Here is a 24,014-nt window from a genome sequence, read left to right on the forward strand (position 1 = left end):
CAAATTCGCATCCCAAACCAAGCAAAGCACTTTACCTTCCTATATTATCTTTTCAAACTCCAGTCGGCGTATTCCCAAAACAGTAATTGGAGAAATCATGCCGTCCTGGACACACCTCGTTCGGTTCACGGCCACAGAAGACAATGCTGTTTACTACACGAAGTGTGATTCTACATTGCCACAGGTTGGAGCAAAGGTTCCCTATTTCAAGTCCATCACCTCACTGGACTCTTATAACGCTACCAGCGATCTGAAAACAATCAAGGAGGTTAGTGTTCAGACAATCCAGTGGTGTAGCTCTAAGCTTCTTCACAGATACTTGCGCCGGTGGAACCAGGCTTGCCCATTGTTTGCATAGGATTGAACTATGCCAATCACGCTTCAGAAGCAAAGGTATCTCTCACTCTCTATACAGCACCTTGAAGACCTTACAAGCTGACCAACATTATAGTTGACTGTACCACAGAAATCACCCATGTGGTACAAACCTGCCGAGTCGCTCGCCAACCCTGGAATCATCCCGGTACCAAAAGTAGCCCAAGACCACTTCTTTGATTTCGAAGGCGAATTGACAATCGTCACATCCAAACCAGCCAAGGATGTCTCTGTGGAAGATGCTCCATCATACATCCTTGGATATACCATCGGCAACGACCTCACAGCACGTCACTTCCAAGCCCCTGCCGTAGCAGGTGGCCAATTCTCGTACGCGAAATCGTTCGACAAATTTGCACCATTAGGTCCTGCACTCGTCAGCCCCTCTGCATTTGGGGATGTTACAAAGAATACGATCAAGACTTCTATCAACGGGCGAATTGTTCAAGACAGCCCTTTGGATTTGATTTGGGGGCCTGCCGAGCTTGTGAGTTTCTTGAGTCAGGGAAGAACGTTGCCTGCTGGAACGGCTATCATGACGGGGACGCCAGCTGGAGTTGGTTGGTTTCAGGAACCGCAGTATAGTTTGAAAGATGGAGATGTTGTGGAGGTATCTATCTCGGGAATTGGAACTTTGAGCAATACCATGAAGTTTGAATAGATGCAGATGAAATCTGACTATCGGAAATAGATGTAATTCATTTTATCAAGTTTTGTCATGCTTTCTTTCCTCTTGCTATTTCCCACAATTCTGATTCAGGTTTGGCAACCGCAACACAGCTGGAGTCATTCAGATGTGTATTATTTTTACACGCTATTTAGGGTTCCAAGCAGAACAGTCATGTATTTGGCGCGAGTGGGTGGGTTTTTGAGATGTTTGAGTAAACAAATGTCTGATTCGAGAGTAAAGCATGCTACACTGCCACAAGAATAAATCACGAGGAATCTCCAAAGTTGGCAGGCAATGGCGGTCCCCAGATCGACAAAGTGTCTGGACCAGCTGCTTGGCGACTCGTCGGTGTCTTGTCGTTAACCACATCCCCATCCGCATAATGCTCAATCTTGAACCCACTTGGATCCTTCCAATAGTCAAAAATCTGACTTCCAAGTATATGTCTCCCAACACCCCATACTGACGTATATCCCTTATCTGCCAACCATTGATGACCGATGAGCTGGGTGTCGAAGTCTGCGACCTCGAAAGAGCAGTGATGCATTGCGGTCTTCTGTCCTGGAGCGGCTCGCTGCATGAATAGCGTGTGGTGGTCGGTAAACTCGGAGCCAAGATCAATATGTAAGAATGCGAGAACATCAAGGTCTGGCATGCTTGGTTCGAAGAGGATATCGGAGGGTGTTAAGTTGAAATTATCGAGATAGAAGGCCAGGTCTTCATCGAAGGCGCTTGAAATGTAACCATAATGACCGACTTTGTGTACCATCGCTGGCCCGGCTTGGAAGCGCTGGAACTCGCCTGCGACGCGTCAGTAAAGTCATACTACGCGCATGCATTTTGGTGAGTCACCTTTTCGGTCTTTGTGGAACGGAAGATTGTACGGTCCCAAGTGCTGAACTTGAGCCGATGGCTCCTTCGCTGGCGCGGCTCGAGGTTCCTGGCCCCAGACGAGATGCATCTTCCCTCCACTTGGGGAAGAAACACAAACGATTTCTCCGCCGCCAGGCAAATGTGACAGGTCTTTGTGTGTAGCACCTGGGAGTTTCATCGCCTTTTCCAAGTCCTCCCTTGATTTCACAGTGAATGCTCCGCCTTCAAATTGCTTCTCCCCGGTGGTGCTTGGCAGGACAACATAGCAGTATGGATCTACACCGTAGCCTCGGAGGTAGACTGCCTCCCCGTCTCGTGCTTCCTCGACGAAGCCAAAATCTTTTGCGAAGGCAAGAAACTTTTCTGGATCAATATGACGAAGGAAGACATGGGAGATGTGTTGAAGTTGAATTTTCTGGGGTGTATTTGGTGAAGGCTTGATGCGCATTGCCATAATGAGTAGTTTTGGACGTCGAGAAGTTGTGAAAGAGGATAGAATCAGTGAGCAGATTATTCATTCTGAAGATGAGTTGAACTGAAGTACGCGTTCATATACCTTTTATGCCTGGCATGTGACTTGGTGGATTGGTAAAGGGAACCCACCTTTTGAATCCTCGGACTGCAGCTCAACTCCGTTCCGATCCTGACCAGGGTTGAAGCCGTGTATCAAAACCTGTAACAATGTAATATACTTTCATCTTTACGTAATGTCAGGAGCTTTTGTTGTTATAGCACGAGCGTTGTGCAAAGGGGGGGCTTCTCAGGCCTAGAAAAGACAATCTTAGGCTTACGGGGACGTGTCTTATACTTTCCAGGCCTTCAAGGTCTAAAATCCAGGATCTCACATTAGAGAATAGCGAAGGAAGAAAGAGACTATGCCCCGTTAAGAGCTCCTAGTAATTTTTAGGCTTAGCTTCAACTTTCTTCTTACCTAAACGGGTTAGTGCGTTAAATTACTACCGCCACCCTAATATACTTTTCTTTTACTGTAAAGCACCGTCCACAGTCTTGAGAGGTCGCGCCCGGTGCTTCGGATGGCGCGAGGCTGCGAAAAAGAAGTAAGTGACCGGTTCAAATCGTGATTGTGGAATCTTGAGGGAAATTGTGGGCGTGAAGAAGAAACGTGGGTGGCACAATGTGGAGAAATGTGGGGAGATGTGGACAAATGCGGGCAAGCGAGGGATAGGGGGATATGCGGGTGCTAAGCGAGTAGTTCTGAGGAGATGGCAACACAAGCACTAATTCGCGGGGAAATGGGTATCACCCACTGCCATGGAGCACAGGCAGTGTAAGAATGTCCCGTGATCCAGGCACTACCTAAGCTGCTGGTAAAAGATTCAAAACTCGCCCAATTCTTCTCGGACACCCTGTCACTTCTTACTCGTAGGTGAGACAGTGAGATCGAACAGCGCCGCAAAACGGATACCACAGAATTGCAATCACCCACAACTTCGTCTCTTCAGCGCCTCAACAATTCTAGATGGCCATGTCAGATGTCATGCCGTGGGTCTACGTCTTACCGGTAATTGGATTTGTCTCCTTGTATTGGATTATCGGCACTCTTCGGCTTGCTTACCGCACCGATTTGTCGCCGCTCCCCGGTCCGAAATGGGCCCGATTCACGGGATTATACCGCGTGTATCGACTATGGTCGGGACAAGCGCCTGCGGTATATTTGCAGCTTCATGAACAGTATGGCCCAATCGTACGCACTGGGCCAAACACTGTGTCTATCGCCGACCCAGCTACGATACCCACCATCTATGGCATCAGCAGCAATTTCCTGAAGGTACTCTCTCTCAGTAATAGCTTCTATTCTATGGCAATGCTGACTGTTTCTAGTCTAAGTTTTACACAACATTGACTACAACCTACAATGGTGAAATCGTGGACAGCCTGTTCACAACCCGTGATCCAGCTCACCACAAGGCACTAAAGCGGCCGGTAGCTGGGAAATTCTCCATGACATCAATTCGGACCATGGAGCCGCTTGTTGACGAATGTTCTGAGATTTTTATCCGATCCATGGAAGATCTGGAAGGCCAGAAGGTGGATCTTGGCGCTTGGGTCCAGTGGTATGCATTCGATGTCATTGGAATGATCACGTTCAATCGCCGCTTTGGGTTCATGGAAGAACGTAAAGATATTTTAGACATGATTTCGAGCCTGGAGTTTGCTCTGAAGTATGCTGGACTTATTGGCCAAGTTCCGTACCTACATCCCTGGTTGGCAGGAAACCAAATCGTGATGAAGATTATGGAACGGATTTTGCATTTGCCAAATCCAGCTCGAACCATTGTGGAGGTATGATTTTGCCCAAAGCCCGGGTTTTGGAACAAACACACTTGCTAAAGCGGTCGTGTTTAGTTCACCCAAGAGTGTATCGATGCTTATGATCGAAATGAAAAGGAGAAGGAAACGTCTGATTTTCTAACCTTCCTGAGACTTGAAGAGAAAAAGAATAAGGACACAATGCCACATGGAGACTTGATCAATCACCTCAGCAATAATCTGTAAGTCAGCAATCTCTGGACAATTCTTGAGCACCTTTCCCCATGTTCGACCAATGCTGATGTGAATATTGCCATTAGGTTAGCTGGAAGTGACACAACAGCCATTTCCCTTCGAGCTATTCTTTATTATCTGATCCAAACACCAAAATCATACAAGCGCCTACAGGCAGAGATTGATGACGCCGATCGTGCCGGAAAGCTGTCCAAGTTCGTAACTTACGGCGAAGGTTTGGAACTGGAGTATTTGTAAGTTCTTGCCTCGGTTTTATTGGTTGCAGAGCTAAGCAGAGACATTACCATAGACAAGCTGTCATGAAGGAAGCAATGCGATTGCATCCTGGTGTATCATATCCGCTAGAGCGTCTTGTACCTGAGGGCGGTGTTAATCTTTGCGGACAAAAATTACGTGAAGGCACGAATGTTGGAATCAACCCTGTCGTTGTGCACCAAAACAGAGCGATTTTCGGGGATGATGCAGCGAAGTTTCGACCTGAGCGGTGGCTGGAGGCCGGTCCAGAACAATTGAAGATTATGGAGCGAACGCTTTTGACTGTGAGTCTGGAGTCACTCCCACTTTACTTTTGTTAGCTGCCATCTCTCTACAAGAGCCCTTGGTGTCTGCTCATACAAATCTGACGTGAATTCTCTCACTAGTTTGGTACTGGAACACGCTCGTGTATTGGAAAGAACATCTCGTTGATGGAGATGGGGAAGTTTGTTCCGCAGATTCTGCGTCAATTTGAGCTTTACTGGGCTTCTGAGAAGCCGGAATGGACAGTCAACACTTACTGGTTTGCGAGGCAGTCGGACTTCATCGTCAAGTTTACACGAGGAAGAAGTAAAATATCTCAGAAATTATCATTACCAATTTGACTGTAATCTGAGAAACACGAGTATGCCTCCCTGTTGAAGATCACAAGTATCGCAACGTTACCGTTTTCCTCTACTGTCTTAGCACGTGACACAAAAAGGGGGTTGGTTGTGAGAGCGATTGGTTGACTAGGCGAGATCCCGGCGAGTTAGCCAGGATAGGGGTTTATACGAGGAAAGGAAGCTAGGACTAACTCGGCGCGCTAGGGGAGCGGGGTAGGTACCTTTCCTAGGGTGCAGTTTTGTCGTCAGCAGAACGCGAAGCCTTTTTCATCACTTATGCTCAAGAGTCAAAACCTCATTCTCAACCACCTTTTCTACCGACAGCAGAATGCCGTCCCAGCAGTGTGCCTATTGCAATCGAGAATTCAATAGAGCCGAGCACCTTTTGCGTCATGTACGGTCACATACAAAGGAGAAACCTTTCAGATGTGGATCATGCGGGAAAGGTTACGCCCGCGAGTGGGATCGATTCAATTCCTGGTGTAAGCGATGGTTTCTGACTCAACCAGGGACACATTAATCCGGCATGCCAAGTCTCACTGTGTTGGGAGAACGAGGCGGATGACTCTTTCGGAAGTTTCGACAAATACCAGAGAAGTTGGAGGAATACGCCATGAAGAGCATACGAACATCAGCATTCCAGGCGATGGGATCCTTCAAAGTACTCCCGAAGCGCAGCAAGAGCAGCTCCAAACGATAGAGATCTCCCGCACAACTCCAGGCCAATCAGCTGCTGACTTTGGTACCGGGGCGAATATCTGGGATTTCCATAACCTAGAATTCATGGAAGAAACTCCTTTATGGACGATTGACAATAGCTTCGCCATGGGTGGGATTGAAGATGGAACGTCTGGACAACTGGAAGACATGCAACTCCAGGCTTTTGATTGCTCGGGTGGGCATGGTATATCGAATGGTCATGACCCATCCGACCCTTCCGGAAAGCCTGGGCTCCCAGTTGTATTAGATATGAGGAGCATATGGTTTACGAAAGTTCAAAAGAATGATGAGAGCCTCTACCATCCTTTCACTTTGGCAGAAACCACTCCTACCTCACAACCAACATCATCACCAAGAGAGCCTGAAATCGTCGACGAGGAGTGTCGTCGTGATCTCACCAGATCTTTAGTCCATCCATTCCCGCAAGAGGATTTGCTTCCTTCCTCCGCATTTCTGGTTGTATTCACCCCTCTTGTCATAATCGCAATGCTGACTCAAGGAAGAATCTCTGTGTGCGACGGTATCTCGCATGTTTCAACCCTGTTTTCCCTATAATACACGCCGGAACATTTCAACGTACCTCAGAAAATGGGCTCCTACTCATCTCCATGGCATCTGTGGGCTGCCTCTTTTTAGGTTCGCTGGCTGCCGTTCAGCGTGGACGTCGCCTTTTCGAGAGGCTGAATAAAGTAATTCTAACCTCAGTAGGTACGGCCCCGCTAGGATTAGCCACGGCCTAACCAGACTTTCAGTGGGATAAAGTAATTGGTCAATCAAATGGCGAGATTGTTGCAATGGTGCAAGCAGCTCTTATTGGCCAAACATTTGCAATGTTGTCCGGAGTAAGATACTTTACCCAACATCACAACCTTCTGATACTCGCCTGACACTTCGAGAAGGATGCCAAGCACCTCGCTATATTCGAAGCATATCACGGCTCTATGATCTCGGTAGGCATGCAATGCTTAATGAAATCTCTACCATCTAACAACTCCAGTGGGCACGGAGAGAAAGGATGTTTGTGGCTCGTCCGGACACAGATTCGCTTGAAAATCTGTCAGGAGATGAATTGGATGCAGCATGGAAGGACTGGGCGAGAAGAGAAGAGATGAGAAGGTTCGATAGGTGAACTGTTATAACACCCAGCAAAATGCTAACACGAACACTAGAATTGTCCCTGCCTTACACCTTCATGATGGTGAACTCTCTGCCTTGCTTCATCGTGGGCCATGTCTCAAAAACATCAAATCGGTCCGCTCAGCGCACGCGACCTATCGTTCATTCGAAGCCACTACGGCGTTGAACTGGATCTCTTCTACCAGACAGGAAGTTGAATCGGACACGATAATAGTTAACAGCAACAGCCAACCACATCAGTGCGACTTGTTCACTGCATACGTAAAGCTTCAACTCATCGGTGTGAAAATCGGGGAGGACCGACTACAAGAAAACTTGGACCAAGAATCCTTCAATGCCCATCAAGAGGCGTTGCTGCGGTGGCATGAATACTACGCTGGATCTGTGGAAGATGAAGATCCAGACCGCCTATGTCTGCTATCCCTTTGGCACTGGACATTCATGCACTTACTGGTTGATTTGGACCAGCTGGAATCAGCAATTGGAAGAGATGGTCCGGATGCTGCAAAAGAGGCTATATCATATGTGTCCAACTGGGTTTCGACACCAAATTCATCTCGATGCATACTACACGCCTTCCTGCTCCAGAAACAAATCCAAGCCCTTCGCTTCAACCAAATACCAGCACTTCACGTTCCAAGAATCCTATTCTCTGCCGCGATCACATGGTACTGCTATATCAACTATGGACCAGGCAATGACGCACTCGATCTGTCAAGTACGGTTTTTGACACAAACTTGCCAGAGTTCAAAGCTGTAGGACCAAAAACTCTCCAACAATTGTCTTCTATTACGAGCTTGAGCTGGAACCGAGGTGCTTTATCTTGCATAAAGGCTGCGACTTTGTGTGAACTGAGTGGACTGCTCCAGAGAATCAACGAATGGGGATCAGCAGGATCGTTTGCAAAAGTCGTGGCCCGCCTGATCGACTACGAAGCTTAAATTGCGGGACCACCTTGAATTCAAACTACGTTTATTCTGATAACCATTCTGGGACACTATTTTGCCTACCAAACTTTACTTTCTGTTTCGAACTTCGGTTTCTTCACCGGGGTGATTGTTTTCGCTTAGCACGCTGACTGCAGCCGGAACTGCCCCCAAATCTTATGGTTCAACACTTCGTGTCAAAAGCAACACCCGTACCTGCACGGTAAAAGTAACGACAAAAACAAATCATTGTTGGATCAATGGCAGCACTCCATTCTGGGATTCCAAGTGCGGTTTGCGGGCACTACTGTTATTGGTCGAAAGCAAATGTGGACGATGTGGGACCATCCTCATTGGATATAACAATCAGCCCCAACCCAGCGCTTTGGCACCACATCTCCATGGAGACCAGGCTCGACCCCGCAAATGGCACTGAGAGCTCTGTTGGTACGGATTTAAAACAATTGAGCAGTTAGGTATAAGGATGCCCCTGCTGTGTGTTGAACTCTTGGGAAGACTCAAACGAGACTTCTTTCCTAACTCATCAGACTTCTCTTGAGCCCTTCATTTACGACTGATCAATCAATTGAATTGAGATGTCTTACAAAATCACAGGAGAGAAAGTCATCAATTCGGAGATTGGACAAGTTCCTTCGCCGCTCGCTGAGAAAAAGTCGGATGACGAGCAACATCTGGAGCATGTTGAGACTTCCGGTCTCAATTTGGAATATAATGACGATGAAGAGGAGCCAAAAATTCACGCACGGACTTACGTTGCTTTGGCAGCTATGTTATTGTTGAATCTAGTTCAAGTTGTTGCCCTTCAGGGTCCTCCTGCAGTCGTACGGTTTCCAGTCAGAACAAGTCATGCAAATGAAATAAACTAATATTTCCATGTGCAGCTCGACTACATTGGTAAGGATCTCAACAACACGGCAGCTCAAGCATGGGTCCCCAACGCTCTTTCACTCGTTCAAGCTGTCGTCGCTCCCATCATTTCCTCTGCGTCGGACACATTCCAGGCCCGGAAACTCCTCCTAGTCGGCCCTGCTATATTATCTTTCATTGGAGCAGCGATTGCTCCGGGGTCAGCCAATATCTACCGGCTAATTGGTGCTCAAATCCTGATTGGATTTGGGTTTGCTACTGTCCCTTTGGCATATGTAGTTCCAAGCGAGATCTTGCCGAGAAAATGGCGACCGAGTACGTCAACCCTTAACGATATGTATAAGAGATGAATTAGAGAAACTAATATTCTATTCAGTGGCGCAAGCTTGGATGAACGTCGCTGCAGCACTTGGTGCTTGTGTTGGACCTTTGATAATTGGTGCTCTGACGAAGTCCAACTATCACACGGGCTGGCGGAAGTTCTACGTAAGCTCCCGTGATTTTACCGCTTTACCCTCTCCAACGCTAACTTTCCAAGTGGGTTCAAATGGCACTCTGGGGAGCGACTGCAATGGGCCTCTTCTTTGGCTACAGGCCGCCGAAAAGACACACCCGATATGACCATCTGTCATTTTTGCAAAAGCTCGGTCACCTTGATCTTGCTGGGTGCGGACTTCTCACGGCTGGATTGACTTTGTTACTCACTGGATTGAATCTAGGTGGAGGTCTTTTCTCCTGGACGAGCTCCAGAGTTCTAGCTACCCTTGTCGTTGGCATCGTCACCCTCCTCGCTTTCTGTGTCTACGAGTGGAAGTTTACGAAGACTGGAATATTGCATTATGATCTCTTCCGCGGTGGAAAGGACCGTGGACGAACTTTTGCACTGTGTGTTGGTCTCATTTTCGTCGAAGGTATTATTTTGTTTGCCTATGTGATCTTTTATCCAGTTTTGTAAGTTGCACCTTCATTGTTATCCCATCCTTAGTTTGGGCTAACAATGTGTAAAGGACTACCTCGCTTTTCACACAAGATCCCTTCATCCAAGTTGCTAGAGCTCAGCCTGCCTGGATCTGCGGTGGTTTGAGTACAGTAGTCTATGGCTTCGCTAGCACAAAGCTGAAAACAATCCGAGGACCCTTGTGCGTTGGGTTTCTGATCATGACCGGAGGACTTGTCGGACTAGCCCTAACCCAACCTGGCGACTCTACCAAGACAATCGTCTTTTCTGGCTTAGTCGGACTTGGATTCGGAGCCCCACTCGCCCTCATCATAGCTGGTGTCCAACTCTCCACTCCCTACCACCTCATCGCTACAGCCACTGCACTCACCACAAGTACTCGAGCCGTTGCGGCAGCCATGTTCACAGCCATTTACTCAGCGGTCGTGAACAATCGTCTTGACAAGTACATTCCCAGCTATGTCGCTAAAGCTGCCGTTCGTGCTGGCCTCCCCATAACCTCTGTTCCTGCTTTCGTCGGGGCACTGGCTTCGAACAATGCCACTGCTCTGCCACATATTCCGGGTGTAACTCCTCTTGTTATTGGGTCGGGTGTAAATGCTCTGAAGCATGCGTTTGCGGATGGGTTACGGGCTGTGTTCATGATTGCTGCCCCCTTTGGTGCTTTGGCTTGTATTGCTTGTTTCTTTCTGGGTGATATGAAGGCGGTTATGAATTATCATGTGGATGCGCCGATGGAGGATTTGCATGCTAAAAATCATCATGAGGGGCAGGCTTTGAAAATTTGAAGAGTGAATTGTTGCATCCAGTACATAGTGCGCTTTATACCAATTTAATTGGTCCTAATAATATTCTCGCCGAGACTTCAATTGGTTTCTGTTCGAGCGACACGTGAATACTTGAATACTCTGGTGGAAATTCGCTGCTTATCATTTTCACACCCCATTCTATTCTTCTACTGGCTCTCACCTGAAATGTATCTCAATTTCACACTTTCACAACCTTTTTGTCTGATAGCTCATATATCCATTGGAAACGTAATCTGTTCTCGGATCACATTTCCGCACCCAACAACTTCCTCGCATTCCCACTATAAATCCCCTCTCTCACCGCCTCATCCTCAAATATCTCTTCCAACCCTTCCCTCATATCATCAGCCAACACCTTCACTCTCTGCGTCGGCGTGAACGGATAATCACTCCCATAAAGCAGCCTATCTGGTCCGACAATTCTAAGCAATCCATGAATCTGATCCGGAAACGGGAAGCCAGCAAGATCGAAAAAGAATTGCCGTCTGAACGTCTCCTTCAGGGTTTTGGAGCTCAAGTCAAGCTCGGAGCGCATGAGCATGTTGCTTATGCTGCTAAATCGCTGGAGAATGGGAGGTAAGGCGCCAGCCGCGTGGGGTATGACGAAGGTTATGTTTGGACATCGGGATATTGTGCCGGATGAAAAGAGGTTGATTAGTGCGCGTGTGGTGTCGAACATGAATTCAAACATTGGGTTCGGGAATTTGGGCAGGAATGTTATGGCTGTATGCTCGTGGCCGTTGGCATCTCCGGTGTGTTTACAGCAGGGTGTGGTTGGGTGGATGAAAACGGTTGCTTTGATCCGGTTCAGCTCGTTGAAGACGGTATCTAGCGAGGGATCACCGAGGTAGGTCCCATGGTGGTTGGTCTCCAGTACGAAGCCGACAGGATTGAGGTCACCGATCGAACGGGCGATCTCGCAAAGGCTGCCTTCAACGTCTGGCAGTGGAAGTGACGCCCAGAATCCAAACTCCTCTGGGTGTCTTCCGACAAGGGAATTCGCGAAGTCATTGCATTGCCGTGCAAGGTTGCCGTTATAAATCTTATCCCCGGGGACGAGGTGGGTTCCGGGTGAGCTGATGCTAATGATGGATTTTGAGATGGAATTATCTCTCATGGACTCGAGATGCGTCTCTTCGCTCCATTCCTGTTCTCTCTGTTAGCTTGTTTACGGATGACCATGACTTGATGGAAGGACATACTGGGAGAGCTGGCATTCCATCTGGCATTCCATGTCCCTTCTCCAGACATGCTTTGCGGTAAAATGGTGGAAGGAAATGGGAATGGACGTCGATTTTCCCCGAATGGGCCATTTTGAGTGAATTTAAGGGTTGATTGACCAACAACTCTTTCGTTGGTCACTCGGGGAAAATTTCGGGTTCCGCAAAGTATAGGTCAGCGGAGTGTAACTGAGAGGTGAAATTTGGGTCTGTTACCAAAAACATGTGTGCTGCAAATCACACCCCTAGTCCACCTTTCAACACAAATACCGAACGGAACTCCCGTACGGAAAGCCGTAAGGACCACATGTGCCAGCGCAACTTCGCACTTGCATGCCTCACCCCACCAGAAATCGCCCATGCCCATATACCAGGGCCCCCCTCTCCGTACACGACGACCCAATGACACGACGGATTACATCACGGCATCAGGAACTCAGGACCGTACGTGGTGCTTGACGAACTTCGTGCTAGTAGATAGAGTCGTTGGCTGAGGTTTGAAGGCGTGGAAGCGATTCGGACGAGAGACTAAGACTGGGTTCGCAATGCCATAGGGGCATGCATCGATTAGTGCAGCAGCAGCTAGAGCTGATTCGAAGACCCAGTGTGCGTCATTAACGCAGTGTTTGTGAAAAAACAGAGAGGTTGGCACCCCAAGGCAGCTTGTCAACACTCTTGCTAATACCCCCAACGTCGTATTCTTCTTTCTCATAATGGATATGGTGGTCATCTGAGGAGAGGTAGTCAGTGCCGTAACCTTCGTAGAGATGACTTATCCCTAACCTATTGCCTGCAAACGTAGTGTTGTTCACTCACAAGGTACGCCCGGTCCCGTACTACATTAACCATAAAGATAGAACCCGGCACCGACAGCATCTGCAGCTTTGCGAACTCGGCGGCATCAACCAGGTTCTCCACATACAGCCCCGGCAAATCGGGCGCTGTTATAAATGCCATCTCCAGTTCCCCCAGGCCTGAAGCTTGCAGGAAAGTATTTGTTTGTGATTGGAGATCAGAGATGACAGATGCCAGAGCGGCGACGTCACATGATGCTGGACGGCCCCGAAGTCTGCGGAAATAGCGAAACCATTGGCGTCCCAGATCGTTGGTCTGAGCTGTGCAGTTCTAGTATGGCGGCCTAAGAAAAGGGCTTGTGAGCATAAAAGCCTGAACACAAGAATGAAAGGGTTTGCGTACAGACTCCCCAAGAGACAATCGAGCCAGGACATTGTTGTCAGATTACCTATCCGTGCCTTCCGCTCTTCCTATATCAATAACCGTCCCGTTCCCGAACATTACCGCTGCCGTTCTGTGTTGTCGTTCACATCAGAATTCCCAGCATTCTTGGATAGTAATGGATTGGATTATACATACCTATAGCTGGTGATCAAGTTAAAACCCACAGCAAACGTCTGGTTTTTGAAGTCCCTCTAGTCTTAGGAGCCCTGGGTGGGGAAAAAGTAGTGCCACATTCGAAATAAAATACCAAATGGGTTGAGTACTTGCTAGAAAACTGAGGACGACAAACCACAATGCACAGATTGGAAATGCACAGAAAGCGAAGCATGCCCCAGTTATAGGGGCTTTCGAAAGAGGCGAAGACATTCAAAGGGCGAATAATTAGGAATTTAGGGATGAGGAAGTTGCTGGGCGCTACGGGGCCGGGATTGTAAAGGTGCGAATAACGTTGGCAGCAGGTGGAGATGGAGCATCCCACACATTCTCAAGAAGGTCAAAGGAAGAAACACTAAAAATAATAATCAAGATGTTGACCACGCATTGTTTTCTTGGCCAAACAATGGCCTTTTAGTGGAAAGCGAAGTCTTGGGTCATCGAAGATGGTTGCTGAATTGCTGCCTAATAATGAAACACGCGGTGACCGAATGCGGACCGAAGGAGAACCCATTGCTCGAGTGCTTTGCTTAAAGTATGGGTTTACTCGAAGAACTTTGCTTATACAGAATAGGAATTGCTCGAAAGTAAAATCTGCTATATATTGAGTTGCGAACAAGAAAAAAGGATCTCGAAAACCTGGTCAACGCCCAGGAAAGTGCTTTGCTCAACCCCTAGTCTTCACTCTCCCGACAGCTGGTCCTGCACCTTCATTCAAATCTCCCTTCTCGCAAAGGCCTGGTAAAGAAGTACTAACTCTATTCCATTGTGCTCGCAGAATTGTTAAAATACCGGGACCTTGTGCCTTCGTTCGCTGAGTGGAAAGTCATGGTTTCGGTGCCTCGCTTGCTGCCAAGAGTCTCGGGCAGCACCTTCAGGTAGCTATAGGCCATAGCTTGATTTCTGTATCGAAAAGCAGTATATCTTCCTCATTCGAGCTACCAGCTGGGCCTTCCGGTCCACGATCTTCCAGAGAACTTCGTAATCACTCGACCGTGGTGAGATCTTCAGGACTTCTAGGTTCGAGGGGAGAAGGCATTCGGGTGGGCACTGAATATCAGGTGGTATCTAATCATCAGGATGCCGTGGTGGAATGTTTTGATCTGAGCTTATCTCAACATGCGACATACCAGGCAGACGGTGCAGCCCGGGTTCTTGGATAATCATCCAGGCACAGTACCTCATATCGAACCTGAGTCCCCTGAGATTTCCCCCCGCCCGTGCCTTTCGGATCGTTTTGAAGAGATCTCCGTGGTTGACCTCATCGTTTCTCCAGGTTTCGACGAATCCCATATCGGAGACGATTATCAAGTACTGCAAATCCCAAGGGAATCGAAGCATCCGGTACAGATCCTGTAGTGCAATGAGAGGGTGCTCTGCCAGGTTGTTGATGCATTTGCCAGCCCGGTAAATGGACCGTTACGTCGTAATACTTCCCAAAGGAATTCTGCCCACCCAGACAGACAAGAGGTTTGATTTAGAGGGGAGCGTTCCTCACAATAAGGGTTGAGAGTGACTAATTCTGTCAGTCAATGAATTGAACCAAGTGAATTTGTACTCACAACTCGTATGGTTATCTGTTAATCGGAGGGCACGTGTAAAGTTGGACCTTCACATTCGTACACAATAGATAAATGCCGAGAGTTCTCCATCCTCCCAACCAACTTATGCAATCCCACCTGCACAAATCGCCACCAGGCAAGGGGGGTCGAATGGGATGCGGACATCCAGATTCCGAACGCGGTGCACAGAATTCTGGTGGCGAGGGATGCGCAGGTTCCACTTTCTTGCGCCTTGGACTCCTCCAGCATACGCCATACTCAAATGATTCACAGCCAAGAAGTTGCGGACTGTTCATTTCCGGATGAAGTTTGATGTGCACAATGAGGAATGATATAGCGTCATGTGGCGGAGCGTAGCCCTCATCCCTCACTCCTCTACCCCTGTTTTGGATCTCTTCCCACCATTCGTAAGAGCGATAGTTGCAAAAATTCGCCACGATGCTCTTTTCCTCTTCCGGGTGGAGTTCTACCTTGCTGTGTGGCAGATGAGGAATGGACCGGGGATGCGGAACTGAGAAAAGAGAGAAGAACCTGTTGAGCAAGCAAAGAATTTGATTGGTTTCTGGAAGGATTATATGACGGAGACTTGTTTTAGAGATAGAAGCGAGTCCAGACCCTCGTAGAGCTCGGTTCATCTGTCCAATGTCTGTATGCCATTCGGAACAATGGCGGGGAGTGACAGCGCTGCAGCTGCAGTCGTGGGACGTCGGTTTCATTGGCTTTCGATTGTTTCGCTATCGCCGGCCTTGATCGTCTATCTCCCACACTGATGGTCCTGCGCCTTCTTCAAATACTTCCCTCCGCTTGGAGTCCTCATGTAGGAGCATCAATTCCACCCCCTGTTTCTCGCAACAGCCTCTGAATGCCCGAAGCACTCTCTTCCTTGCGCAAGGATATATTTTCTCGAGATCCTCCTCATCAGGCTCGAAGAGCTCGGGATCATTTTCGTAATCGTCACGCTCTCGCAAAGCAGCAATGAGTTCCTTTTTCATAACCCTATTTCGATAGTGAAGGGTCAAGATGATCTTCCTGAGATGAGGAACGATTTCCGACTTTCGATCCAGAATACTCCACAGAGTAGGAAGGTCTGAGGCCGCGGGAGTGATTTTGAGGACTTCAAGGTTCGGCGGGAGGAGTTGTTCCAGTGGGCAGTCGATGTCTGGTATCGGGTTTTGGAAGTTTAAGACCCGTTTGTCAACCTCAATGTGATCCGGAGCTACTTCCAGGTAAAGCACATCGCGTAGCTCGTGCATACCAGGCGCTGGCACGATTATGTTTCCCCAATGGGTCACATCGAATCTGAGACCCTGTAGCGACTTTCCAGAAGCCCTTCGAATGGCAGAAAAGTAATCGGCGCAGTTGACTTGCTCATCGTCATACATGTCTTTATCGTTGAAGTCGGTTGCAAGTGTGAGGTACTGTAAAGCGCGAGGGTAACGCAATACTTGATAAAGATCGTCGGGAGTGATGAGGCAGTCAATGAGGGCCAATGACTCAAGTCTCGTCGAACCACAACCCACATCAACGACAGCGTCATTCACCGCGGAAGCAGCCCAGTGGAGCTCGAGTTGGCGTAGAGATGGATGCTTGAAGAGGCAAGTTGCCTTCCAAATAGACCAGTTGGCCCAGTCTTTGAACCCAACAGTGCCTATTCTGATCAGCAATGGATCCCAGATTCTGGGATTAATAACCTACAAGTGGTCAGTGTTTCCGCCAGCACCGATGGGAGAGGCAGGTCATGACCGTTCATGTACTCTTCCTCTTCAATGTAGATAAGAGACATATGGCGTAGATTCACCATATCGTTGATTACGTCGATGATTCTCCTCGTTTGCCAAAAGTCAGGCTCATACCAGTGGAGGGAAATGTCGAGGCTTCGAGTCTGCCTCAACAATTCCCTGAGGCGAGGTTCTTCCAGCGGATGACGTTCCCCATCATCGGTTTCGAACATAACACGCCCGAGATCGCACATTATATATTCCGCAGTTCCATTCTTGACGACAATATGTCGATACAAAGCTGGTGACGCGTGACTGTAGAGTAGCTTGCAGCTCCGAGACAGTGCGCAAAGATCCGCAGGTTGACAGAAGCTGGCGATAATGGCAATGGCTTCGTTCGGGAGGTCGCAAAGCATCTTCGATTTGGTTAAATGACACTGCTTGATAGCACGAAGTGGTGTTTTTGTGCGATGGAGATGGGAGGATAACGTTGAAGGATTGAGGTGACGCGGTGAATAACGCGCCAACGAATCTCTCCACGTGACGTAGGATAATTCACGCTAACCATTTCAAGAACAGCTTCCTCCCTCACGTCTTTTCAGTTCGCTCACAACCTTTCATACTTTGTCATGTCGTATTTGTTGCTGTTCGAGAGATGAAAGAGAATAAGCACCTTCTTATTGAAACTTCATATTCAACTGATAGTCTACTAAAAACCAAGAATTGGATTACCATATTGGAATTGTTTCCGAGTGGGCTACAATAGCCGTGCGCGCCATAATCCACTGCTTACCCCAAACTTTAGCTGGACCATCACCGCCGCACTTGCAGATAGCATGCATTCGGAGAATCGATGGAATGCTCATACGGAGATGCGTTGAAGTCGCATGTTTCGAAAGGGGAAAGGTCCACTCCGTTCGGAGGTTTTTCCGAAGTGAGCCACTCTGCCCCATTTCCATACCCACCCCCAGACGACACACCTGCTTTTGCTTCGTCCACGTTCCCTTCCCGAAAGGCTGGCCTTTATACTGTGCCACATTTGCCCTCCAAAAGGTGTGGCTGAAATTGAGTTGGTGCGCCAAGACCGGATTTCTACAGAGTGCATTGTATTGTATGCTTCATCACGCGTCATTCTTTTTTTTTGTCAAGGATCTCACCTCACTATTTGCAGCCGCGTGGGGAAGGTATAAACTAAGGTCCTCCTTCTCTCTCCCAAGATCGTTTACACTACTTCTACCATATGTCCTTCCGGTAGACAGTTCTACGCGGCAGAGATATCAAGGTCTAGGGTCTGGGCCCTCTCTACTAGTACGTGTCACATTCGCCAAGTCCTCAAACCCTACTCGCAGGCATTTCCGCAACCAGCTGGGGCCGAATTGGCCCAAGCTTAGCGAGGAAAGCTGATGACTACTTCTCCTTGTTTTGCTTTTGCTAGTTTAAAATGCAGCCTCTAAAATCAGTTTACAGTGCGTCCGACACCGCAGCGACAAGATGGTCCGCGTTTTACGCCTATAACAACTTTTTGACCACAAGTGGAATTAATTAATACTAAGTAAGCAATTATAGACTAGAATTAAGCGAATAAAGTACATTATCTTGAATTTTAAAAGGATTTTTAATTAATTAGTAATCGAAGTCTAAAGTACTTTGTCACGTGTATGCCTCACGTGACCATTAGCTTACTCATTTTACAGCCCTCAATTATATTATATACAACCGTATTTACTGCAACATATATAAACTATTCATATTTTTTAATTTTAACTAAACAACGCGCGAAAATTTCCATGAGCTCATGTAAAAATAATCACGTGCTTTATAACTCCTGCGATAAAGTATGAAAGATGTGACGGCGGGATTAATGCAATGGTCGGGGCTCAAAGTTCAGAGAATCTCACGTATTGAAAAGACTCAGCTAGAGAGTAAAGGAGAGGGGAATGCCTCGACCTTTAGTAGTGTTTTGCCAACCTCTAGCTTACTTGCCCGTTTCAGGCGTGTTTCCTCTCCGTGATATTCACGGCAGATCATGCAGTTATGCCAGCCGTCACAAAAGATATCAAAAATCAGAGAATAAGGAATTATTTATTACAAGGCGCATAATAACTCTGATTAATACGACTTAGTATTATAGTAAACTTTCTTTTTTTCTGTTATTTTTCTATCGGACCGACTGTAGTCTAGAGTTTCAGGGGGGTTACCGGTACTCACTTTAGGCTTTTCATTTGGATGATCTCCCACGTGACCGTCGCGAGTCAGTTCTTACCTCAACTGCGATCTGCAGTGCATCATGATTTCCTGGGGTTGAAACGTACGAGCCTCTCGGATGCAACTTTTCATTTGTCCGACCTGTCAATCCTGTCTATTGACGCTGTCCGACATCAAATCAATCCCGAGACACTCCAAGGACAGAATTTACAATTGGTTTTTTGTAATCTCTTCTTCCAAGACAGCAGATGGAGCTCAGCCGTACGGAGTATGACTTGCGGCATCTCGTCAGCTCCGCGAGCTTATCGTTGATGTCAAATAAAGCTTTCGCCAACACCACCACGCAAGCCAAGCTGACACTCGGCGATGCAACTCGATTCGTCGCTTCTCGTGGCGAACGCCGCGCCTCGGGTCCCACGTTTGGGCTGTGGCCACACGGCATCGCCGTCCTATGGCAGCAACTGGTCACCGCCCGCATCCCACAATTTCCGCCGCTAGATGGACATAGACCTTCCCTATCAAGCTCTGCCAAGGAGCTCTTATCATTTACCATTTACGACCAGTGAACCTTTTCTGCCTTTCCGTGCCTACACTCCGGCACAGACGTCGTTATCTGGTGGCAGGGCGCTTCCGCAACGCTCCTCCATGCGGAGAACATGATAGGTCGAAGCTCCGTGGTTCATCCTGCCTTCTAGAAGGAGGGTAATCAACGGGTGCAGTACAAAGGGAGAGGCAGGTCCGATGCAGATCCCCCCCAGCTGAAGTGTGCCGCTGTTTCTGTCCCTTTCTCCTCCAATTCTCTCTCTCTTTCTCTCTCTCTCTCACTCTCTCTCTCAATTGTATCTCGGTTTCACAGCAATGTCTGACTTCGTTCATGGCGACCAAGCCGATGTGAGACACTCTCACGATGTCAAGCGCTCCCATGATGTCGAGGCGCAAAGTGACGATGTCAAAGGGGAGGCCGCCCCCGCATACGAGACCACTGCGAATGCCGATTCCGAGGAGGTGATCAGGGCACGAGAGCTCCAGCAGAAGTTGGGATTTCTGCGGAGCATGCGCAGAGGAGAGGAGTGGCTTGACGAGAAAATGGGCATCGAAACCCAGGGCATTGATCGCATCCACGAGGAGGACAAGAAACCCCCTTCCATTCTCAACGTCTTCTTCCTCTGGTGGTCCCTGACCTGCCATGTTGGGACACTCCCAATTGGTGTGCTTGGCCCTGAATTTGGCCTGTCGTTGAATCAATCTGTTGCTGCTATTGTTGTTGGTACACTTCTGGGCGCTCTCTGCACTTCATATACAGGAACTCTTGGCCCCAAGGTAGGTTTATGATATCCAATTTTGATACCCAATTGTCATTGAGGGATAGGACTAACAACGAAACAGCTTGGAATGCGTGCCATTGCAACATCTCGTTACTCTTTCGGTTTTTATGGCGCAAAGCTCTGTTCGGTCCTTAACGTTATAATCGGCGGCGGTTTCGCAGTCGTGAATGTTGTCGTCGTTGGTCAAATCCTCTCCGCGGTCTCAGACTACACAATGACCATCGCAGTTGGTTGCGTGATTATCGCGGTGATCGGCTACGTGATCTCAATTTTCGGCTTTGCGCTCATCCACACATACGAGAAATACTCGTGGATCGCGATCTTCATTATCTTATGTGTCCTGATTGGGCAAGTTGCACCTGCAGTTGACCCCAGCATTCCCGCCTTGGACACGGGATTAGGTCTGGCTGGTTCCTTCCTCAGCTTCCTCGCCATCAACTTCTCGAATGCATCCGGCTGGTGCTCTATTGCCTCCGATTATTATTGTAACTACCCAGCCGACACCAAGTCCTGGAAGATCTTCTTCCTGACCCTGGCCGGAATCTCGATCCCCACGATCTTCGTGACCGTCATCGGTGCCTGCCTCGGAAACGCAGCAATTAGCTCCTCGGTGAATCCAATCCTGTCGGATGCGTACAAATTCCATGGCTTGGGCGGTCTCCTCAGGGAATCCTTCCACCCCCTCCCGTTCTCGAAGTTCTGCCTGGTTCTCCTCGTCTTCTCCGTGCTCGGGAACAATATTGCCATCAACTACTCCTCCGGCCTCAGCATGCAGCTTCTCGGTCACTACTTCCACGCTGTTCCCAGATTCATCTGGTCGTTTATCAACGCGCTCGTTATTGCAATCCTGGCTATTGCCGGCCGAGAACATCTCTCGCTTATTGTTAGCAACTTTGTGTCCTTGCTCGGTTATTGGACTGTGTCGTTTACGATCATTCTTCTGATTGAAGATCAGTGGTTCCGCAGAAAGGAGGGATATAATCTCATCGTGTGGGATGTGCCATCCAAGTTGCCTTGGGGACTGGCAGCTGTTATGGCGCTGTTGACGGGTTACCTGGCCGGTGGTGTGACGGGAATGTCGCAGACGTGGTATATTGGTAAGCCTTTCCAATCTCCCCCAATCCTCTAGCCCCACCATTCCCCAAAACATCGACTAATTACAGAACAGGTCCCATTGCGGCCAAGTTCGGCGGCTTCGGAGGCGATGTCGGTATCTATCTTTCCGGCGTCTTCACCCTTATCGTATACCCACCAGCACGCTGGTACGAACGCAAGAAGACTGGGAGATAAGCGTCTCCCGTCCAGCCTTTTCATTTTAATGATGGATAATATAGAGTGCCTCGAACATTTTGGCTACCCCTTCTTTTAATAGATATCAAAATATGGAGAGTCGGACATCTTGGAAAGAGAATATCATGTTGATCATGTCCTATCATTTCCTATTGCCGCATTCCCCCCCCCCCAAAAGTGAGTCTTTTGCCAATGTTTGATCAAGCTCAGATTCCAAATACGCGCGGGCGAGAAATGTATCACGTGATATAAATCCTGCTTGTCTTCTGGACGGGATGGGAATGGGAGGAAGAGTTTCCAACCAGGGGCCGCATGAGCAGGTGCAAATGCAAAGAGTTAAACGCCAGATTTTCTCACTTTAAGAGAGTATATTATAATCTTGAGGGGGACACGGCCCCGGACCCCTTCCGGGTAGTAAAGCTGCGCAGGAGAAAGTATTCTTTTAGGAGATGACTTAGTTAGAAGAGGAGGGTATTTATTCTTGGGGAAAGGCCTCCCAAAGCCCTTCCCCTAAGGAAAGAAAGAAGTAAAAAAGGTAAGAGGAGTATTTAGTCCCAGTTGTTACGTGATTCTAGTCACGCATCATCACTGCACGTGACTTAGCGTGTAGCTAGTGCTTTTAGCCTAGCAGACAGCCTTCAGCTCAATGCAAGCTCTTTACTACTGCTGCAACTCTCACCCTATCGTTACATTAGTGGGAGGCCTCCTAACCCCGCCCCCTTACGCCTCCGGCGGTCGGTCAAATATTTCTCTAAGTCATGTGACAGGAGATCTCTCCTGTCACGTCAACATTTTGCCATACCAGCCCACCTCGCTTTTAATCACGCGTCATATCCGTCGAGCTTTAGGCCGTTTCCGTCAACAACCCTTGCCGCGAACCCTTCTTCTTCTCCGCCATACTATCCGCGGACCGATGTCTCAACCCCATATCTCCAAGCTCAATATCAACAGGGAGTCCGACGTCGTCAAGTGACGACCCCGCAGCTAGAGTTATCGGAGACGCAGTGGAAGTCTGTAGCATGTCGATGTCGGTTTTGTCATCGTCGATACCGAGAACAGATTGTATTATGTCTTCGATGTGTGCTGAGATGACATCGCGGATGGTAGGGGGATGCCGCGTTTGAGTGGGATGAGTTCGTTGTGAGGGGTCGTTCGTGGAGCGTGTACGTCGGATGGAAGTGTTGTATCCAGGGAGGATCACGCCGATGAGTTGTTCTTCTGTTGGGGAGTCAATGTTTTGAAGAGAGGTCATCGGGAAAAGATGAGGGGGGGTGAGGGGTGCGACGTACCATCGATTGGTCTTGCGGGTCGACGATACTTCCTCCAGATGAAGGCAATGCTCACAATGATCATGACGGCTCGGTACACGATAGAGGATATGGACTCGGGAGTCCAGTTGCTAGGTTGGTCAGGGGTTGGCATGATGTGGCCGAATGAGTAGATCAATGTAGAGAAGGGACAATCGAAGCAAGAAGCAATAGACTGGTGCAGGTTGATATGAGAGGAGAATATGGGTAACAAGAAATCAAAGAAAGGAAAGACCGGTTCACAGAGATCAACGGGTCTCTTATAACTCGCGTGGGATCAATCATGGCGACGTTCATTCTGGCGACGTTCATTCTGGCGGCGTTCGCTCTGGCAGCGTTCGCTTGGCGACTTGCCTGGAGGCTGTACTCACTCGACGCTGAGCGAATAGCGTCGCCGAGTTTTGGACCGCCACGGACCAGATCCTTATCACCAGGAGACGGGCAGGAGAAATCTGGGCGATGCTGTTGGCCATGCAGGCTCGCCGTGTCGCCGTGAACCTGCAACTGAGTATGAGGTGTGGGCCGGAGCGACGAGCGTCGCCTTGAAGACCTTGACCCGGTGCCCAACCAGCTGACAGCACGAGAGACAGGACGCCGTATGGGGGACTTCTGTAGAATTCTGCTGGACGGCGAGAAGCCAGGCCCTGCTTGCCGTTTGCTGTCGGGACTCGGGATTAAAAGACTCGTCGTGCCGTGCGTCCGTGCCGATCAAGCCAACCTGGCTGGCCTTGCTCGATGCGGTATAGCGCACCCAGATGCGAGGCAATGGAGTTCAGAGCCGCTGAGGTTTTGTCAGCCAAAAAAAGAGCGAGCTGTCGAGGGCACAGCCACAACAGAAAACCTGGCACTCGCCAGGGAGGCTCTCTTATCGGATGAGACCAATCGAGCTCTCCAAGAATAGCTGAGTGACGGCACATATTCTTGCTCCACTTCTGCCCTCTACGATTGAATATGAAGTATGCATACCTTTATTAGAGGGGTGAAGTAGTGCTTGAGGCACCCTTGTAATGCCAGACGAGAAGCTAGCATGAAAAGGCAATATCACTCAAATATCAACTCGCGCCAGGGTCGGGAGAGGGAGCATCTTGCATGCGCTACTCGATATCCCGCTTAAATGCACGCCCCGCATAAATGCACGCACACCACACCAAATTCTTTCCTCACTTTCTCCTACTTCTAAATTAAATTATCAATTAACCACAAGACTAATCAGCTTGAAATCAAAAATGGAGATAGATTAATAGCTAATAAA

The 24,014-nt window shown here is 48.5% G+C and overlaps 10 protein-coding genes across 10 annotated transcripts; 5 read left to right on the plus strand and 5 right to left on the minus strand.

Moving 5' to 3' along the window:
• Positions 1 to 97: 97 nt before the first annotated feature.
• K444DRAFT_522523 (2-hydroxyhepta-2,4-diene-1,7-dioate isomerase) lies at positions 98 to 1,036 on the plus strand (the record flags this gene model as incomplete). Its single annotated transcript, XM_024874212.1, has 3 exons — positions 98 to 268; positions 316 to 393; positions 452 to 1,036. The coding sequence occupies 3 exons, from the start codon at positions 98 to 100 to the stop codon at positions 1,034 to 1,036; spliced, it is 834 nt and encodes a 277-aa protein (XP_024740543.1).
• Positions 1,037 to 1,173: 137 nt separating this feature from the next.
• On the minus strand, positions 1,174 to 2,619 carry K444DRAFT_324495 (Glyoxalase/Bleomycin resistance protein/Dihydroxybiphenyl dioxygenase). Its single transcript, XM_024871905.1, has 2 exons — positions 1,898 to 2,619; positions 1,174 to 1,846 (listed from the first exon to the last, which is right to left on the minus strand). Exons 1-2 carry the CDS (start codon positions 2,370 to 2,372, stop codon positions 1,311 to 1,313), a joined length of 1,011 nt encoding a protein of 336 aa, XP_024740544.1. The 5' UTR covers positions 2,373 to 2,619; the 3' UTR covers positions 1,174 to 1,310.
• Positions 2,620 to 3,300: 681 nt separating this feature from the next.
• On the plus strand, positions 3,301 to 5,308 carry K444DRAFT_556404 (cytochrome P450). The gene is made up of 6 exons (XM_024876741.1): positions 3,301 to 3,707; positions 3,761 to 4,222; positions 4,286 to 4,431; positions 4,510 to 4,677; positions 4,734 to 4,983; positions 5,086 to 5,308. Exons 1-6 carry the CDS (start codon positions 3,399 to 3,401, stop codon positions 5,302 to 5,304), a joined length of 1,554 nt encoding a protein of 517 aa, XP_024740545.1. The 5' UTR covers positions 3,301 to 3,398; the 3' UTR covers positions 5,305 to 5,308.
• A 251-nt stretch (positions 5,309 to 5,559) lies between these two features.
• K444DRAFT_324685 (uncharacterized protein) lies at positions 5,560 to 8,394 on the plus strand. Its single transcript, XM_024871907.1, has 7 exons — positions 5,560 to 5,763; positions 5,814 to 6,480; positions 6,528 to 6,728; positions 6,777 to 6,866; positions 6,921 to 6,974; positions 7,022 to 7,140; positions 7,194 to 8,394. Exons 1-7 carry the CDS (start codon positions 5,633 to 5,635, stop codon positions 8,101 to 8,103), a joined length of 2,172 nt encoding a protein of 723 aa, XP_024740546.1. The 5' UTR covers positions 5,560 to 5,632; the 3' UTR covers positions 8,104 to 8,394.
• A 452-nt stretch (positions 8,395 to 8,846) lies between these two features.
• On the plus strand, positions 8,847 to 10,796 carry K444DRAFT_609835 (putative siderophore iron transporter). The gene is made up of 5 exons (XM_024879644.1): positions 8,847 to 8,930; positions 8,991 to 9,291; positions 9,353 to 9,462; positions 9,515 to 9,927; positions 9,984 to 10,796. The coding sequence occupies exons 1-5, from the start codon at positions 8,877 to 8,879 to the stop codon at positions 10,720 to 10,722; spliced, it is 1,617 nt and encodes a 538-aa protein (XP_024740547.1). The 5' UTR covers positions 8,847 to 8,876; the 3' UTR covers positions 10,723 to 10,796.
• A 191-nt stretch (positions 10,797 to 10,987) lies between these two features.
• Positions 10,988 to 12,056, minus strand: K444DRAFT_626715 (amidohydrolase 2; the record flags this gene model as incomplete). Its single annotated transcript, XM_024882693.1, has 2 exons — positions 10,988 to 11,890; positions 11,946 to 12,056. The coding sequence occupies 2 exons, from the start codon at positions 12,054 to 12,056 to the stop codon at positions 10,988 to 10,990; spliced, it is 1,014 nt and encodes a 337-aa protein (XP_024740548.1).
• Positions 12,057 to 14,894: 2,838 nt separating this feature from the next.
• On the minus strand, positions 14,895 to 16,116 carry K444DRAFT_324883 (uncharacterized protein). Its single transcript, XM_024871908.1, has one exon. It carries the CDS (start codon positions 15,631 to 15,633, stop codon positions 14,929 to 14,931), a length of 705 nt encoding a protein of 234 aa, XP_024740549.1. The 5' UTR covers positions 15,634 to 16,116; the 3' UTR covers positions 14,895 to 14,928.
• K444DRAFT_626716 (uncharacterized protein) lies at positions 15,652 to 17,051 on the minus strand (the record flags this gene model as incomplete). The annotated part of the gene is made up of 2 exons (XM_024882694.1): positions 15,652 to 16,565; positions 16,613 to 17,051. 2 exons carry the CDS (start codon positions 17,049 to 17,051, stop codon positions 15,652 to 15,654), a joined length of 1,353 nt encoding a protein of 450 aa, XP_024740550.1.
• A 2,559-nt stretch (positions 17,052 to 19,610) lies between these two features.
• Positions 19,611 to 21,588, plus strand: K444DRAFT_556417 (uncharacterized protein). The gene is made up of 3 exons (XM_024876742.1): positions 19,611 to 20,160; positions 20,227 to 21,262; positions 21,334 to 21,588. Exons 1-3 carry the CDS (start codon positions 19,699 to 19,701, stop codon positions 21,453 to 21,455), a joined length of 1,620 nt encoding a protein of 539 aa, XP_024740551.1. The 5' UTR covers positions 19,611 to 19,698; the 3' UTR covers positions 21,456 to 21,588.
• A 711-nt stretch (positions 21,589 to 22,299) lies between these two features.
• Positions 22,300 to 22,877, minus strand: K444DRAFT_626718 (uncharacterized protein; the record flags this gene model as incomplete). Its single annotated transcript, XM_024882695.1, has 2 exons — positions 22,300 to 22,673; positions 22,745 to 22,877. The coding sequence occupies 2 exons, from the start codon at positions 22,875 to 22,877 to the stop codon at positions 22,300 to 22,302; spliced, it is 507 nt and encodes a 168-aa protein (XP_024740552.1).
• Between the last annotated feature and the right edge of the window lie 1,137 nt (positions 22,878 to 24,014).

Source organism: Hyaloscypha bicolor (genome assembly GCF_002865645.1).
Source record: "Hyaloscypha bicolor E unplaced genomic scaffold K444scaffold_50, whole genome shotgun sequence".
Lineage (NCBI taxonomy): Eukaryota > Fungi > Ascomycota > Leotiomycetes > Helotiales > Hyaloscyphaceae > Hyaloscypha > Hyaloscypha bicolor.